Raw genomic sequence first — 16,109 nt, 5'->3', positions numbered from 1 at the left:
ATATAATCGCAGTTTCCCCCAAGTAACATGCCACCATTGGGAGAACACCCCAGTATGTCTCGTATACCCGTCTACATGTGGAATTTTTAGATGGGCAAATGTTTCTCAATTGCCCATAATGCAGCATTTGTAGGCAAACTTTTCTTTGCCAGCATGTGGCTATTCCTGTTGCACAAGCACTGACCACATGCTGCCAACTGCTAACACAACTCTGCAATTAGGGCTAAAGTCTACATACAAAGCTAGCACAAACATGTTTCAGCCAGCCAAAACAAGGTTCCAATCATGGCAACAACTGCAACCATGCACTGCAGCAGCATGCATGTGCACCCATATCAAGCTATTGCAGAGCATGGCACAATTCGAAAAGTTGCCCTAAGCAGAAGGCAACTGCAAAAATGACACCACAAGAATGCATATAAGCATGGTTTATTTCATTCAACCATGTCAAGCCAAAATGCCTCAAATTAATTGGTAGGCTGGCACTAACTTGTGCGCATAACATATGGGCTTATTTGAATATTTTGCCCTGATTGAACTTCTTGCCGCTGAAGTCGCCTTCCCACTTGAAGTACTCGTCGACCAGCTTCTTTGTCTCAGGTGTGTCAGCATCCAGCTTCTTCCAGTCATACGACTCGTAGTCAACCTGCCAATCTTCAGAGAGCTTGAAAGCCAGCTCATGTCCCCTCCAAACCCAGATGCCAGAGATGCTGCTGTTATTATCCTCGCCAAAAAGAATGACACTAGCAAAAGCGTGCTTGCGCATCTTGTCCAAGCGCTGGAACATTCCAGAGATCAGGTTGCAGCTCATGAATACCTGGGTCAATTCCTCTGGGTACTTGTACTCGCAGAACCAGATGCTGTAGTGCTCCTTATCGAATTTCTCCCAGAAGTATGGGACTGAAACCGTCTCGCTCTCATTCGAGTAGCAGCGCTTGAAGTCGTCCATGTTGAACGTTCCCTTGGGGAAAGCTTCAAAAGGATCCTTCTTGGGGGGCTCAGCTAGCGCCGGTTCCAAGTCGTCGTCGGGTTCTGGGGCAGAAGCCGCCTTGGACTTGGGCTCGTCTTTCGGCTTGGCGTCTTTCTTTTCTGCCTTCTTGGACGCGCCAGCGCTCTTTCCAGCCTTGCCTTGGACCTCAGCGTAGAGAGCTGCATCAAACTGGGCCATTTTTTGACACAGTTCAACCTCCCCAAGCACAGCCTGGAACTCAGGCTGGTGGGCAAGGGTGTCAAACCATCGGTTGACATTTGAGTACGGACCTCGGAAAGCAGGTTCCAGGACAAGCTTGTAGAGGGGCAAGAGGGCAGTAAAAACTGCAATATCAGCGAGAGTGATGCGCTCACCGACCAAGTAGGTCTTCAACAGCAGGTGAGCATTGAGGTATGACAAGATTTTCTTCACGTCTTCCTTCGCCCGCTCCGTGGCCTGCTTGTTGTACTGGATGGCCCCGAGGCAGGGAAACACCCACGTGCAAGCTGGTGGCAGGATCTCGCAGTCAGCAAAAGTGAGAAACTGGATAACTTGCGCTTGTTCGAGCAGGTTCTTGCCCCGAAGCTGGTCGTTCGAGACGTAAAAGGCGATGGCATTGCTCTCGGTGATCGCTTGACCGTCGGAAGTCTCAAAAGCCGGTACCTTGCCAAGCGGGAACTTTTCGAGGAAAGATTGAGAGCAGTTGGTGTCGCCGAATACGAAGTCTGGAGCCTCGCAGCATACTTTGAGCTTGAACTGGCTGTATTTGGCAGCGATAAGGATTTTGTGGGCACGGAAATTGTCCTTCCACGTGTACAGGGTACCGGTTGCCATCTTGACCAGCGCCGAAAAGGAGGCGAAACAGGACAATGCGTTCAAAGAAAAGTTTGTTTTCACCCCTAGCGATCGATATGTGTACTACTTAGGTAAAAATAATTGAAAACGGCAGCATAGAACGAAAAATAACTTAACGCCATGAAAATAAATTAATTTATAATTGTTCATTTTAATATTATTTGTTGTATTGAAAATGCTAAAATAAGTTGCTTGCGTACGACGTATTAAGGTCCTAGGCGCCGCATCCAGCAGCAACATCGACATAAAATCCAGTTTGCAAGCATAGCGGCGCGCAGCGGTGTGTTGGTGCTGGTGGTTTAGTCGCAAAAGTTTGGTCGTAGTGTTACGCTGCATTGGCTGCATGAAGAAAGAGGCTGTAGCTGTGCGTGTTCTTGACAGCAAGAACATCGTAATTTAACTGTGATATATGCAGAAGTGTCCTATCTGTGGCTGACAAACATGGCACCAGTAAGTGATCACGATTACATCTGGTGATGCCGTTTGACCTTCCTTGGTTTCAGTTTTCTGTTCGTAGTTTTGTGGCGTACTGCGTTTTGCACATGTTTGAAAACGTGGCGACTGTTTTATTTGGCACCAAGTATTATTCGCACAACTTTTTTGCATTATTTGCCTTCTCATCCCTGTTTTCCCTCTGAACGATATCAAGGTATTATTTTCTGCATAAACGGAGGTGAGAATTTGTCCTAAAGATTGCACTCGTACAAGAGATGCATGGAATTTTGTACCTGAAACCTTCAAACTTATATTCCTGGGATAGGTTCATGTCCAAGGCGCAGTATTTTCTAGCCATCGTTTAGAAACTGGGTTGTGTGAAAAATTGTATCAGGCACGAAGGAAAACTGGCGGAAATAAACAAAATAAGAAATCGATTGGCTGGAATTCACATTGCCACTTGCATGGAGGTACTGAAGATAGTTGGAATTCTGTTGCATCCAGATACTTTTGATGGCATTTACTGCTGTTCCAGTGAAAATCTGGTCTCAACAATTCATCTCGACACTAGCTGAGCCCAGTGCTGTTTTCATGCAGAACAAGTTAAGCGCTGTCTGCATAAAGCCTGTGCCAATACGTGCAACGAGAGCTGCAAACCGTGTCTGCACATTTGCACTTGTTTGAAATGACATGCTGCCATTTGCTGCAACTTTGAAGTGAAGATTGCAGGGTTTCATCTCTGTTTCATCCATCAACTATGTTGTAATTGCATATTACTGCCGTTAATGTAATACCCCTAGTGGTCTTCAAGGGTATTGTAAATAAATAAATGTTGCAAAAGTAGCCTCTGTGTCTGGAAAAGGTTGACTAAGACAGGCTGTTTAAGTGGTTTGCCACGGCAGAAATCCATTCAAAGTGCACAAATTGTTACGGGGAAATACTATTTACATTTATTTAAAAGCGTTAGGGGTTAGAATGAAGAGTTCCTAGCAGGGAGCACCGACGCGAACAGGGAGCCACATTAACTTCCTCTTCTTCGTTCGTCCTTTCATGTGAGAGGCCACTTCGTCGTAACATGACCCCCGGCGGCACGAGCGCCGTCCCGGCGTTAGGCCGGTGATAGAGCAGCAACGTGGTAGGGCTTGAGGCACATAACGTGAACAATATCGGTGGGTGGTCTACATGATGAGGATGCAGGTGTATGAGGAGCAACTTCATACGTGACGTCGGTGGCCTGACGCACCACACGATAAGGGCCATGGTAGGGGGACAAAAGTTTCTCAGAGAGACCGACGTGGCGGGAAGGGGACCACAGAAGAACGAGCGACCCCGGTTCTTCGGTGGTGTGGCGATGGCGATTGTCGTACATAGACTTCTGTGCTTGCTGGGACGCTTGGAGCCGACTATGGGCGATTTCGCGAAGGTCTTCACCTTGAGCAATGGCGTCACGGGCGTAGGCGGTGATGGGACGGTCAGCTGATGGGACGAGTGTGTCCAAAGGCAGGACGGCATGTCTCAAGATAACATGTCTGTTAATGTCCGGCTCAAATGCTCGGTTAGCCCGTTCGTCTGCGGGTGGTATGCTGTGGCAATCTTATGCTTGGTAGAACATGAGCGCAGGATGTCGTCAACAACTCGGGACATGAAATAGCGTCCGCGGTCCGTGAGTAATTGACGAGGGCCGCCATGTTGTAGAATAAGATTGTGCAAAAGGAAGTCGGCGACATCGGTCGCGCAGCTCGTAGGCAATGCACAGGTGATCGCGTACTGAGTGGCATAGCTGGTGGCTACTGCGACCCACTTATTTCTGGATTCCGAGGCCGGGAATGGTCCAAGGAGGTCGAGCCCTACACGGTGGAACGGCTCCACGGGCACGTCTTATAGGGTGCAGAAGACCAGGAGGTGGTGTCGAAGGCTTGTTCCTGCATTGACAGAGGTCGCAAGTGGTGACGTAACGCCGGACTGTACGGTATAATCCAGGCCAAAAGAAGCGGCGCCGTATCCGGTTGCAAGTTCTTGCCACACCAAGGTGTCTAGCTGCAGGCAGGTCATGGAGTTCTGCGATTATAGAGGAGCGTACCTGCTGGGGAATGACTAGAAGGAGGGAGGGCTTGTCAAGACGGAAGTTGTGGTGATAGAGGATGCCATTTTTGGTATCGAAGAGCTGCAGGGAGCACTTCGAGCTTCCAGAGCTGAGGCCCTTGATGATAGTTTGCAAATATGGGTCCTTGCGTTGCTCCTCGGCGGTGTTGTGTAGATCAGAAATGCTAAACAGGGAAGGGATATCGTCAGTGTCTCTGAGATCAGGTGTCTCGACAGGGTACCGAGACAGGCAATCAGCGTCTTGATGAAGATGACCAGACTTGTACACAACAGTACGAATATTCCTGAAGGCGTAGCGCCCAGCGGCCAAGACGCCCAGAAGGATCTTTCGGTGAGGACAGCCAGCAAAGGGCATGGTGGTCCGTGACAACAGGAAAAGCACGCCCGAACAACTATGGCCGGAATTTAGCTACAGCCCAAACCAGGGCGAGGCACTCACGTTTGGTAATCGAGCAATTTCGCTCGGCAGGTGAAAGCAGGTGGCTAGCATGCGCAATGGCGCGGTCTGAACCGGGAGCGTTGTGCCAGCACTGCTCCGATCCAAAGCCGCAGGCGTCTGTGCGGAGTTCAGTAGAGGCCGCGGGATCAATAAGAAAAATTGGAGATGGGCTTTTTTTTCCTTGGATTTTGATCCTTTGATTTTTGAAAAAAACTACTATATTCAGAAATACCAGATTTAGGGCAATATTTCTTGTACTTTCCTATACTATATAGCAATGAAAGTCGGCACACTCTTTTAGCACCTAGATGCTTGTCTATTGTGCAAATTTGAACGAGGGATGCTTTATATTTGCGGAGAAAAAAATTCCTGAAGGTAGCCTCGTTTGACACTTGTGTCGCTTTCGAAATTTTTTCCAGCAAGCAACAACTTCCTCAAAATGGTGGAAATAAGCGTGCCATATTCCTTCTCACCTGTACATCATTATCATCATCATCATCAGCCTTACTACACCCACTGCAGGGCAAAAGCCTCTCTCATGTCTCTCCAATTAACCCTATCCTTTGCCAGCTGCATCCACCCTTTGCCTGCAAACTTCTTAATCTCATCCGCCCACCTAACCTTCTGCCGCCCCCTGCTCACCTGTACATTTAGCATGAAAAATATATCCATCATAGCTTTCACATCTAGATTCCTACGTCATTGCAAATTTGCGAAATTCATCTGTGCTTAACTCTGCCTTTGCCACGACGTCGTTTATAATATTTTTTCCTCAAATATTAGTGTTTTCACAAAACGAAATTCACTGTTGGCCTACTGAATAATGTGTTCATAATATGCAAAATGATCGAGAAAATTAAAATTTTTGAAATATTTAGGCAGTTGATCTTTCGTGGAATCACCTTGTGTTTATTTGATGAAATGTAAATCTGTGTTCCTTATTTGAGCTACTTGGAAAATTAAAATGAACTTAGGCAGGTCCCAATAGTTACATTGTGGAGTTTGTTTTTCTGTGTTATAATATGATACTTTATTTGGATGTATGGTTTTGCATGTATAATTTGTGGCATGTTATGGTGTTGGTAAGGGGGGGAGGGAGAGGGTTAATGGAGAGATATGGGAGAGGCCTTTGTGTTGCGGTGGGTGTAGTCAGGCTGATGATGAAGGTGGTGAGGGTTTTGTAGTGACAGTGATAACAGTGTCTTGGGGTATTGTACTCTGCTCGAAACTGTGATAGCCAGTGATGCATGAAATCGCTAGCACTTTTCAGAATGTTAGCACTGTCAGTCCATCCTGGTACTTGACCTATAGTATGAGCTGCCTCAACACTGGCTGTGCCGGGAAGGTGGTCCAGTTACCCTTGAAGTAATACCTTGAAGTAATAATGAAGTCCCAGATATTGACATAAAATTTGCCCTAATTGTGAGCAATCTACAACCCACACATAAAACACAACACGGAGCCTGTTCAGTCGGTCGATGGCAGAACAGCTTGTGTAGGCCTGCAAAATGCTCTTTACCCCCCCCCCCCCCCCCCCCTCTCTCACTGCATTGTGGAGGTGTCAAGATATTGAGGATTGATATGGCCACCAAAGAATCTAGAGGACCATCATGCTTCCTTAAGTTCTCTTTCTGGCCTTCACTAGGGAATCTGGGCATTTTTGTTGTGTTTTTTTTTTCTTTGAAATGATGCAAAGACATAGGTAAAAATGGATCGCTACATGGAATTTACACATTCCCAGTAAATTATTAATAATTCAGTTCATTTCTTTCACTTTGTTTCGGTTTTGGTTTCAACAAAGAATGGTGCTTTGACATCACAAACTAGTTGAGGCTACATTGAAGTCACATTAGACAAGCAAAAGCAGCAATTTAAGAACTGCTTGTTCATTTGTTGTACTGCCTGCTCTTGGAGCAGAGAATTAAAACAATGAAGCACCTATTAAATTCCAGTTTCTGTATGCCTCATATGACCTTAATATTGAATCAACCAAAACAAAACGTCAAAAATAAATTGAATTATAAGTTAAGTGGGTGCCGGACTGCCGGTGGATTCCTCTTGGGGATTGATGTATACTAATGTCTTGTGCACTATTCTAAAAAAAAAAGTTACCATAAATTGGGCATTTTTACTAAGTTTGATAGTATTTTTTTCCTGTATGTGCCCCCACTAGTTGTAGGTCACAGTATGGTGTGTGCCAGTGATTCATAATTAATTTTCTGAAAAACTTTTGTTCTGGTATCAGGTTTCAGATTGTTCAATTGCTTAATTCTATGTTGTCTGAAGGAGTAGTAACTGCACACGCATAATATTTGCGCAGTTGCACAACTTAAAGCCATCCCTCAGATTGCCATCCTACAGTAGCTGCCTGCTGTGCCTGTGATTTCTGCCGCTTTAGACGGGAGTCAGACTTGGTGGTTATTACCTCAGCATTATGAAAAAAACACTAGGTATTTTACATCAACTGAAAAAAAAAAAATGTGCATGCTGTGGCTTGAAGAGCTGCAATGACATGGCACTGCTTCTTTTAAAGAGGTAGACATACCAAAATTTTTGTAGTCTATTTTTGTTTTCGAATAATTCATATGCCTTTAGTGAACATGGATGCTGTGGCTTGGAGAGCTGCAATGACATGGCACTGCTTCTTTTAAAGAGGTAGACATACCAAAATTTTTGTAGTCTATTTTTGTTTTCGAATCATTCATATGCCTTTAGTGAACATGGATCACCATGTGGAATTTGTCAGTGCTCAGTAAATAAATTGTAATGGAATTTTTTTTTCCTTTGTATTTTGAGTATTGGTTTCAGTTACCAGGCAATGGTTGTGACGTCACAAGTGTGTATATTACATAAGACACACAAAATCTTCAATATGATAGCTCTTCATTCACTTGCTGCCATTCCGGCTTCTGGAGCAGTTTAGGGTTAGAACTTGAATGAATTAAAATGACAAAGCAGCGGTTATTTTCAGTTTTTGTGTGCCTCACGTGATCACATGCTCACTTGTGATGTCACAACAATCTTCTGACAACTGAAACCAAAACTGAAACTACAGAGGAGAGAAAAATTCAGTTACAAATTATTTATTGAGCGTTGACAAATTCAACATGGCGATTCATGTTTGCTAATGGCAGACGCATCAATCCAAAAAATTTGGTGTTTCCACTCCCTTAATCCTGCAGTTAATGTACCGTAAATGTCACCAACTTTTGCATACACATTTAATTACCAAGCACTAGGCTTGAAGTCAATAAATTGGAAGCCATTATGTGCGAAACGATTTTAATGCCATAGCTTGGATGTTTTCTGAATTTTTTTTTTGTCCCATGATTAATTTGAATTTCTGTTGGCATTGCTTTAAACATTCATGCTGCTGTTTTTACATGTCTGCTTTTTCTTTAGAGTTGAATCAGCTTGGAAATTATACTTTATTAGACTTGTAGACAATTTAGTGTTTTTTTTTATGCCTTTCAAGGACTGTTTTGTGTATGCCTTTGCATTTTGGTATTTCCTTCCTAAGCACTGATCAGGTATCTGGTAAATTATGAGTTGGATTTTTACTCTTTTTTATGTGGAAAGTTTTCATTTGTAGTCTTGTTTATTGATCATTAGCATTTGTGTAGAGAACATGCTGAACATTAGGGAAAAGGCATATTCATTATATGGAGCTGTTTGGCAAGCCAAAGAACAGAATAATTCAGTAGTAAGCTCTTCTTGTGTGCTTTAGGTTGTTGCCTGGAAAGTTTTTTTTGTTGTTGTTGAGAGCTGACATTAGCAGGCAGTTGTGGGTACTTGTTACTTAGAAATACAATACTAAAATAGCTTTCATTGGCGAATGTTGTACAGTATTTAGGTCTTTGCACTTTTATTCTGTGGTAGAATTGTCTTCAAATAATGAAAAAAATTCACTGTTTCATGACAAGCAAGTTGATGACAGTTGTATAAGTGCTGACTTATCTGTAATTCACTTGTAAGGTAGCATTGAAGCTCTTCCATAGCTGATCACAGCCCCCTCCAAAAAACTGCACTTCTTTCAAGTTCTGTGGCTGCATACTGTTCTTACGTAAAGAAAACATTTTAGTATGCCGCTGCTGGTGTGAAAGAGCACTGCTGTAGGAATTTTTAAGGCATTGCTTTATATTAATTCTATTTTTTCACAATGATTCTGTCTTTGTTAATGTTTCTCTTGGAATATTGCTCCTGTTAATTGCTATGCAGGTTAGGTCACCAAGGCTGCCCCTGCGGCTCATAGATCTCTACCGGTATGGCCAGTATAGTACTCTCAGTAACTTGCGGCTTGCAAATGCCGGGCAAGCTGTTGAGAAAACACCCCCTGGCCCCTTGGACCTGCCCAGTGAAGCTTGTGTTGTCATCTGTGGTGGTGGTGTTGTAGGTTGCTCGGTAGCATACCATTTGGCTCGAGACCATGGCCTCACTGATGTCGTTGTCCTTGAAAAAGGAGTGTAAGTACTTCTTTCGTCAACTGGAAATTAAGATTTCTTACAGTTTTGTACTTGAAAACCAATACTTATCTTCCTGGCCGCGGCAGTCGAATTTTGATGGAGACGAAATTCTAGAGGCCCGTGTACTGTGCGATGTCATGCGCGTTAAAGAACCTCAGGGGGTCGAAATTAAAAGCTGGCCGAAATTAAAAGCTCTAGAATTTTGGTGCCTGGCTTATTTATTGTAGTCAAACATTAAAAAAGCTGATTTCGTTTACTGTTGTGATTGGCCAGGAGAGCAGTACAGAATGCCACGGACTGTGATACAGTGTTACCAACTGCTGTTTTTTGAAGTTGTGTCCTGCTATAGTTGCATGAAATGTTGGTAGTATAGGTGTTTCACTGCTAGAGATGTGAGCAACATTGCAGTGCGATTTATAATCAGTCACTCAGTGCATCATTGTGTAGTTGAACCCCTCTGGAGTAAAGTGACTCGGACCAGCAAAAGTCTACTATATAAGGGTCTTTACGATATCAATTGTTGATAGCATGGCTCTGAAGATGCTCTCTGGTAATAAATTGGCTACTTACTAAACACAGTGTTGGTATACAGAATAAACACTCACAAATACCTTCCATCGTGCTCTTATTGTCCCTTTATGTGATAATTAGTTATTTTCAGGTATCATATTTCATGTATCATGTTATCACGTTTTCGACTTTGTTTACGCCTTGAAGTATCGCATTTGCTCAAATACGATGTGGCTACAAACATAATGATAGTTTGATTTCATGTGAGAAACAAAAGTTTTGCCCGAACACGGCGTCACTTTCCACAGCCTGAGCGTTGTTTAGGAGGCAGTAGTTAAACGTGCGACTCAGCTGAAGCACGGCGGTACCGACGCAGTGCCGCCGCGCATCCATTTCTTACCACCGCTTCCCTGTGCTTCGTGCTGCCGTGCTGCGAGTGTTTGGCCTTTTCTTCCCTTCCCTACTCTTCAGTGCATTTTTACTGTCTTTCCTTTCTCAGACTCGAGCCTCGTTCTTTCTGCGTTCATAGCCAGCTTTACCTTTTTTTTTCCGTGCGTGCCGCGCGCTTCACCCCACAGTCCCAAGGACCTCAAGAAGTCTCCTCTCAGCTTCTGAGCTTGGTGGGGAAGCTAGCTGCATTCGATTCAGCTGTGGTTCACTGCACCGATTGCACCGGTTCATGGTGCACTGCACTAAAGCCTTCGATTCCCAGCGCCCTCTGCACCGCTGTCCACGATTGATTTCGGTGCAGCCTTGGCGCCGCTTTGGTGCAAGAACCGCGTCTCCAGCCTCCAAGCACGTGCAAAAAAGAAATGCACGTGCAGACGGCTTTCAGCAGACGATGCGCAGACGACGCATGTTAGCTCGTAAATATTGAACGTGAATTGAGGGACGTTTTCGCTGTCGTCGATGGGTTCGATGTCATTCTGCGAGAAAATGGCGGTGAAACCTACGCCACAGTAGGCAAATTTCTCTGTTTTGTGCTGTAGCTGCCATGTTAGTTGCAGCTTTATTCGATTCAGAGCTGTTTCACAGCACCAGTCTTGAAAAAGTGTCGCTGGTGCCAGCGCAGTGCAGGACCAGTTCTGTGGTGCAGGTGCAGCGCATCAGCAGCGCCTCACCTTATGTGCGACAATTTTCTATCGAGCGCGTGCAGGCAGCTCTTGTCGTCTGCTCGCCGTGGAGGTGTTCAGTGGTACAGTTCTCGCGTGTGTTTTTTGTGTGCGGTCGCTTTCGTGCATAACGAGACTTGCGTCGTCCATGGAGTTGGCCATGGTCGACGACGGGGACATCACCTAGTTCCTTGTTATGGAGTAGTTCTACTCTTGCGACTGTGAATACCAGGAAACCGACTCCGTGCTGTCCTTTGCCGCAACTCACTTGTTTGGACTGATTGCAGCCGAATTCCGAAGTACTGTAAAAGCGTGGTTGCAATTGCTACTTCAATTTCGAAGGCTCTTCAGACTATCTAGAGAGTCGCTCGAAGAACTTTTGGCGCGCTTCAAGGCCCTGCATATTTTCCGACGCCTATAGGGGGCGCCCACAAATTACCGTCGAGAGCCCGCTTCGCTCATTTAGCTCTTTATAAGCAGTTTAATAGCTACCTCGCTGCTTTGCGTGAGCCCCGGCGTCCCTGTAGCCGCAGCAGAATTAATGTCCAAGCAGCGGCGAACTAGCAGCATCTGGCTAGCGCAGCAGGCAGAGGTACCGGCGCTGGCAAAACACACCCGTGATTCGCTCTGCGCGTATTTTTCCAACAGCCCACACACCATTGTTGCGCCGTCTGAAAAAAAAAAAATGTTTTGTATGAACTCGCACGCACACGGACGGCTTAGCTATCTGTTACAAGTAGCAGGTACAACAAAAAACACGGAAACTTACCTGCTGTCGTGTATATTTCAGCGTCATTTTCTCGCAAAATGACATAGGACCCGTCGACAACAGCGAGGACCTCCCTCAATTCACCTTCAATGCTTACGAGCATGTTAGCGTCATCTGCGTGTCGTCTGCTCAAAGCTGTCTGCATGTGCACAACTTTCCTGCACCTCCTTCGCGGACGGTGCCAAGGTTTCTTGCACCACAGCGACACCACGGCTGCACCCAAATCAATCGCGGACAGGGGTGCAGGGGGCGCTTTGAATCGAGGACTTTGGTGCAGCGCACCGTGAACCGGTGCCGGCAGGTGCAGAGAACCACGGCTGAATCAAACAAAGCTTGTGATAGGCCGTACGTCCGTGTGCGTGCGAGTTCACACGAAACTTACGACGCAACGACGGTGTGTGGGCTGTTAGCAAACTGCGAGCAGGACGAATCCGAGCGTGTTTTGCCACAACCGGCGCCGATACCTGTGCCTGCAGGCAGATGCTGCTGATTCGACGCTGCGTGGCCGTTCTGCTGCGGCTACAGGGACGCTGGGGCTAGCGCTGAGCAGCGGTGAAGCCCTCTGGTGCTGCCGAAGGACTGTTCTTTTTTTTTTTTATCGTTGCTTATAAAGAGCTAAATTAGCGAGGCGGGTCCTCGGCGGTGATTTCCGGGCGCCCTCCCGTAGGCGTCGGAAAATATGCTGGGGCCTTGAATTCAAGCGCGCCGAAAGCTCTTGGAGCGTCTCTCTGAGTGTCTGAAGAGCCTTGTGAATTTGTGATTAAAATAGCTTGCGACCACGCTTTTATAGCACTTCGGAATTTGACTGGCGTCGGTCCAAGCAAGTGAGTTGCAGCAAAAGACACCACGAAGTCGGTTTTCTCGTATTCACTGTGGGAAGAGTGGAGCTACTCCGTAACAAGAACTATGCGATGTCGTCGTCGTCGACCATGGCCAACTCCATGGCCGACTCAAGCCTCGTTAGGCATGGAAGCGACTGCACACCAAAAATACACGCGAGAACTCAACACCTCCACGGCGAGCAGACGACAAAACCTGCCTGCACGAGCTCAATTGAAAACTGTCGCACATATGAGGTGTGGCGCTGCTGACGCGCTGCACCTACACCACGGAACTGGTTCTGCACCGCACTGCAACCAGCGGCACTTTCTCAGAAATGGTGCCGTGAACCAGCACTGAATCGAATGCAGCTGCTATCTCAAAGAGCATCGTTTTACCATCTTCGGTATCGATTACCTTCAAATTTCGGCCTCGCGCGTGCCGCATTATCATTATTCCACGGGAGGTACGTCGCTACGGCCAGACGCTCTTTACTATAGCCTTTTAAAAAAAATTCTGCTATAACCAGAAAAAAAATATACAGTAGTCTGTGGGAGGCAAAATAGTACCGCAGTTTCACTTTACTATAGAGAGTTATAGCATAGCGCTATCCGCTACCGTAATCCGCTTCCGCAAGGTGTCACTGCGCATGCGCAGATCGCCCTGTGGACGCCAGATGGTGCCACATGCCCATCAGCTGCGTTCGCGCGAGCCGCGTCTTGACCAATCAGCGTGTACCCAGCGGTGCCCCGCAGTAGCGGATCACGGTAGCGGATCGTGGATCGCGCTATACTATAACTCTCTTATATCAGAGTTTTTACTGTAGCCGAGTTTACTATAGCGGGGTTCTACAGTATTGTGGCTGCTTTTTCTTGCTCCAGAGCCAGTATAAAATCTATGTAGTATGCAACCTTCACATCAATTTAGCTCAATCCATTTCTTGCCGCCGCAGTGGCTCAGTGGTTATGGCGCTCGGCGGCTGACCCGAAAGACGCGAGTTCGTCCCCGGTCTTTGCCGGTCGAATTTCGATGGCGGCAAAATTCTAGAGACCCGAAAGACGCGAGTTCGACCCCGGTCCATGCTGGTCGAATTTCGATGGAGGCGAAATTCTAGAGGCTCATGTACTGTGTGATGTCAGTGCACGTTAAAGAACCCCAGGTGGTCAAAATTTCCGGAGCCCTTCACTACAGCAGCGTTTCTCATAGCCTGAGTTGCTTTGGGACGTTAAACCCCCCGAAATCATAAACCAATTTTGCTCAATCCAAACATTGTTCATATGTATAAAGAGCAATGTTCTTTTTGTCATTTAGTGATTGGGTAGCAGACGTATCATCATGTAACATATAGAAGCAGAGAATAAAATGCTCTTAGTTACAGCCTAACTTAGATTTCATAGCATGTTAGCGTTTGGTGGATTCATATCATTCTCATTATTCTCACATGAACTGCGACCTTCAAAAACACAAATGCAAAACCACAGCACATGTGCGCTTTTTGTGTTTTGCCTCCATTGAAACATGGCCAAGATTCAATAGAAATGCTGAAGGCACCCGTGTGCTGTGAGATGTCAGTGCACGTTAGAAGATCTCCAGGTGGTCGAAATCATTCTGGAGCCCTCCACTACGGACCTCTTTCTTCTTTCACTCCCTCTATCATCTCTCCCCCCACAGTGGTGGAACTGCTGCGCCAATTGTGCCAAACTGTGCCAAATCAGAAATCCTGCTACATGCTGCTACAAAATCGATTTTTTGCCTACTTTTGCGCCACGTCTGCGCCAAAACGCCGCTGAATAACTCTGCCGAGAGCAAAACCGAAATTCACTGTCGCAGAACCCGACATCTGTCGGCAACACTGTTCAGAACCTGTGCTGATTGGAAGAAAATGGCGCGAAGAATGTGTCCATCTTCATTCATGCTGGTTATCGCTGCTGGAGGTCATCGCAGCTCACGAGGTCTCCGCCCTGATGGATGAGTTTAGTCTTTGTGTCTCAGAATATATTAGCCAGACAATCAGAACGACTTGATGACTTCTGGCAAAAAATTTTTGAACTCAAGCAAGAGGATGGGGCTCGAAAATATCCCTTGTTGGCGGCACTCGTAAAAGCACTTCTGTGCCTCTCGCAGAGCAATGCTCATTTGGAGAGGGGCTTCAGTGAAAATTGGTGAGTGTGGAGAGGGCGATCGTCCTTTTCAATACAAGTTGCAAATGGGCTTAGGTCTGTAATGACATATTCCCAGCGTTTAGGCCGAAATCCAGCTGCCATTCCTATGACACAGCGATTAATCAGAGTGCTGAAAGTATCGCGGAAGTGAAAGCTACAGTGGTTGGAGGCAGATGCAGCAGAACTATTAAATAGCGTGCGCTAACAGGACGAACACAGGAAACTTGGAGACAGAGGAAAGAAGCGCAACTTCCAACTTTAATAACAGGAAAGGAAGCCAGACGCGCTTTTATATCTGCTGGGGTGTGAGGGTGTGTGAATTGAATGACAAAGGCAAACAACTGGAAACAGCGGAAAACAAAAAACAAAAAAACAAAAACACGTTGCGTATCAAAGCTCACCAGGCAGTCCGAAAAGCTGAATGAAACAACAGGTGACCAAGAGTGATAACTGTTTGTTTGCCGCTGTTTGAAGTTGTTTGCCTTTGTCATTCAATTCGCAGACCCTCACACCCCAGCAGATATAAAAGCGCGTCTGGCTTTCTTTCCTGTTATTAAAGTTGGAAGTTGCGCTTCTTTCCTCTGTCTCCAAGTTTCCTGTGTTCGTCCTGTTAGCGCACGCTATTTAATAGAAATGTGCCAACTAACCTGTCAGAAAGTTCTACTAATGCAACAGAAGAGACACGTGCAAAACAAGCAAAAGAAGGCTGATGTACCAGACAGGGACACCCAGAAAAGAGGTCAGAATGAAGAGCAGGTACTGGAAAAGATCAGGCAGGAATATGATCACCAATGCTGAGCTGCTTTTCGCAAAAGGCGTCAAGTCTTAAAATTTTGCAGTTGTTGCAAGCCCTTCTGAAGAATGGACAGGAAAGGCTCGCAGCAGTGCTGTCTGAGCTGGAGTAATCAAGGAAAGAAAAGAAATAGTACCTTAAATTTGCAGTTTTAAGAATGGTATAATTTTTTATAGCTTTGTTGCATATCTCGTTATGTCGGCCATCTGAATAAAAACGGCTTTATTTTTAGCAAAATCTCCTGTTCGCACATTTTTGCAGCTTTTTAAGGAAAGAAGACTTTAGACTAAATTTGGGCTTGAAGCTTGTTTTTGCATGGCTATGGTCATCATAAACAACTGAGCAATTGACTGTTCCAGAAATAAAACAAGCCTTCTTTATTTAAGTGCTTCGAGATGTGAAATTTTGCTGAGGAAGTTTTTTCCTCCTACAAAAGCTGAAATATCTGCTACAAAATGCCATTTTTCCTGCTACAAAACTTGAAATTGCTGCTACAAACTGCAATTTCGTCTGCTACAAAAGCTGCTACAAGAAGCCAGTTGTCAGTTCCACCCCTGCCCCCACTGTGCATTTGAAGGTTCCACTGAGAAACAAGACATTTTTACACCCTTTCCTTACTCAAAACAAACTTTTTAAAAATTTTTTTCACAGGCTGGGGATGAATTCTGCGCACCACTTA

The 16,109-nt window shown here is 45.7% G+C and overlaps 2 protein-coding genes across 5 annotated transcripts in view; one reads left to right on the top strand and one right to left on the bottom strand.

Moving 5' to 3' along the window:
* Positions 1-413: 413 nt before the first annotated feature.
* Positions 414-1,835, bottom strand: eEF1gamma (elongation factor 1-gamma). Its single transcript, XM_077647933.1, has one exon. The coding sequence runs from the start codon at positions 1,802-1,804 to the stop codon at positions 512-514; it is 1,293 nt and encodes a 430-aa protein (XP_077504059.1). The 5' UTR covers positions 1,805-1,835; the 3' UTR covers positions 414-511.
* A 231-nt stretch (positions 1,836-2,066) lies between these two features.
* LOC144114295 (pyruvate dehydrogenase phosphatase regulatory subunit, mitochondrial) overlaps positions 2,067-16,109 on the top strand; it is a 95,655-nt gene continuing 81,612 nt past the window's right edge. For 2 of the 4 annotated variants that reach the window (XM_077647926.1, XM_077647925.1), the window contains exons 1-2: positions 2,072-2,275; positions 9,021-9,265. In XM_077647926.1, coding sequence (XP_077504052.1) covers positions 2,267-2,275; positions 9,021-9,265 — 254 coding nt within the window. In that variant the 5' untranslated portion in view covers positions 2,072-2,266. Of the gene's footprint in view, positions 2,276-9,020; positions 9,266-16,109 lie in introns of all 4 variants that reach the window. The other 2 variants (XM_077647927.1, XM_077647928.1) reach the window with 2 other exon arrangements.

The sequence above is a fragment of the Amblyomma americanum genome, chromosome 1 (assembly GCF_052857255.1).
Source record: "Amblyomma americanum isolate KBUSLIRL-KWMA chromosome 1, ASM5285725v1, whole genome shotgun sequence".
NCBI lineage: Eukaryota > Metazoa > Arthropoda > Arachnida > Ixodida > Ixodidae > Amblyomma > Amblyomma americanum.
This window is presented reverse-complemented; position numbering and strand designations above follow the sequence as displayed.

What these genes read in the sequence shown, in the direction of transcription:
- eEF1gamma (XM_077647933.1), bottom strand. Translation starts at nt 1,804, where the DNA reads ATGGCAACCGGTACCCTGTACACGTGGAAGGACAATTTCCGTGCCCAC.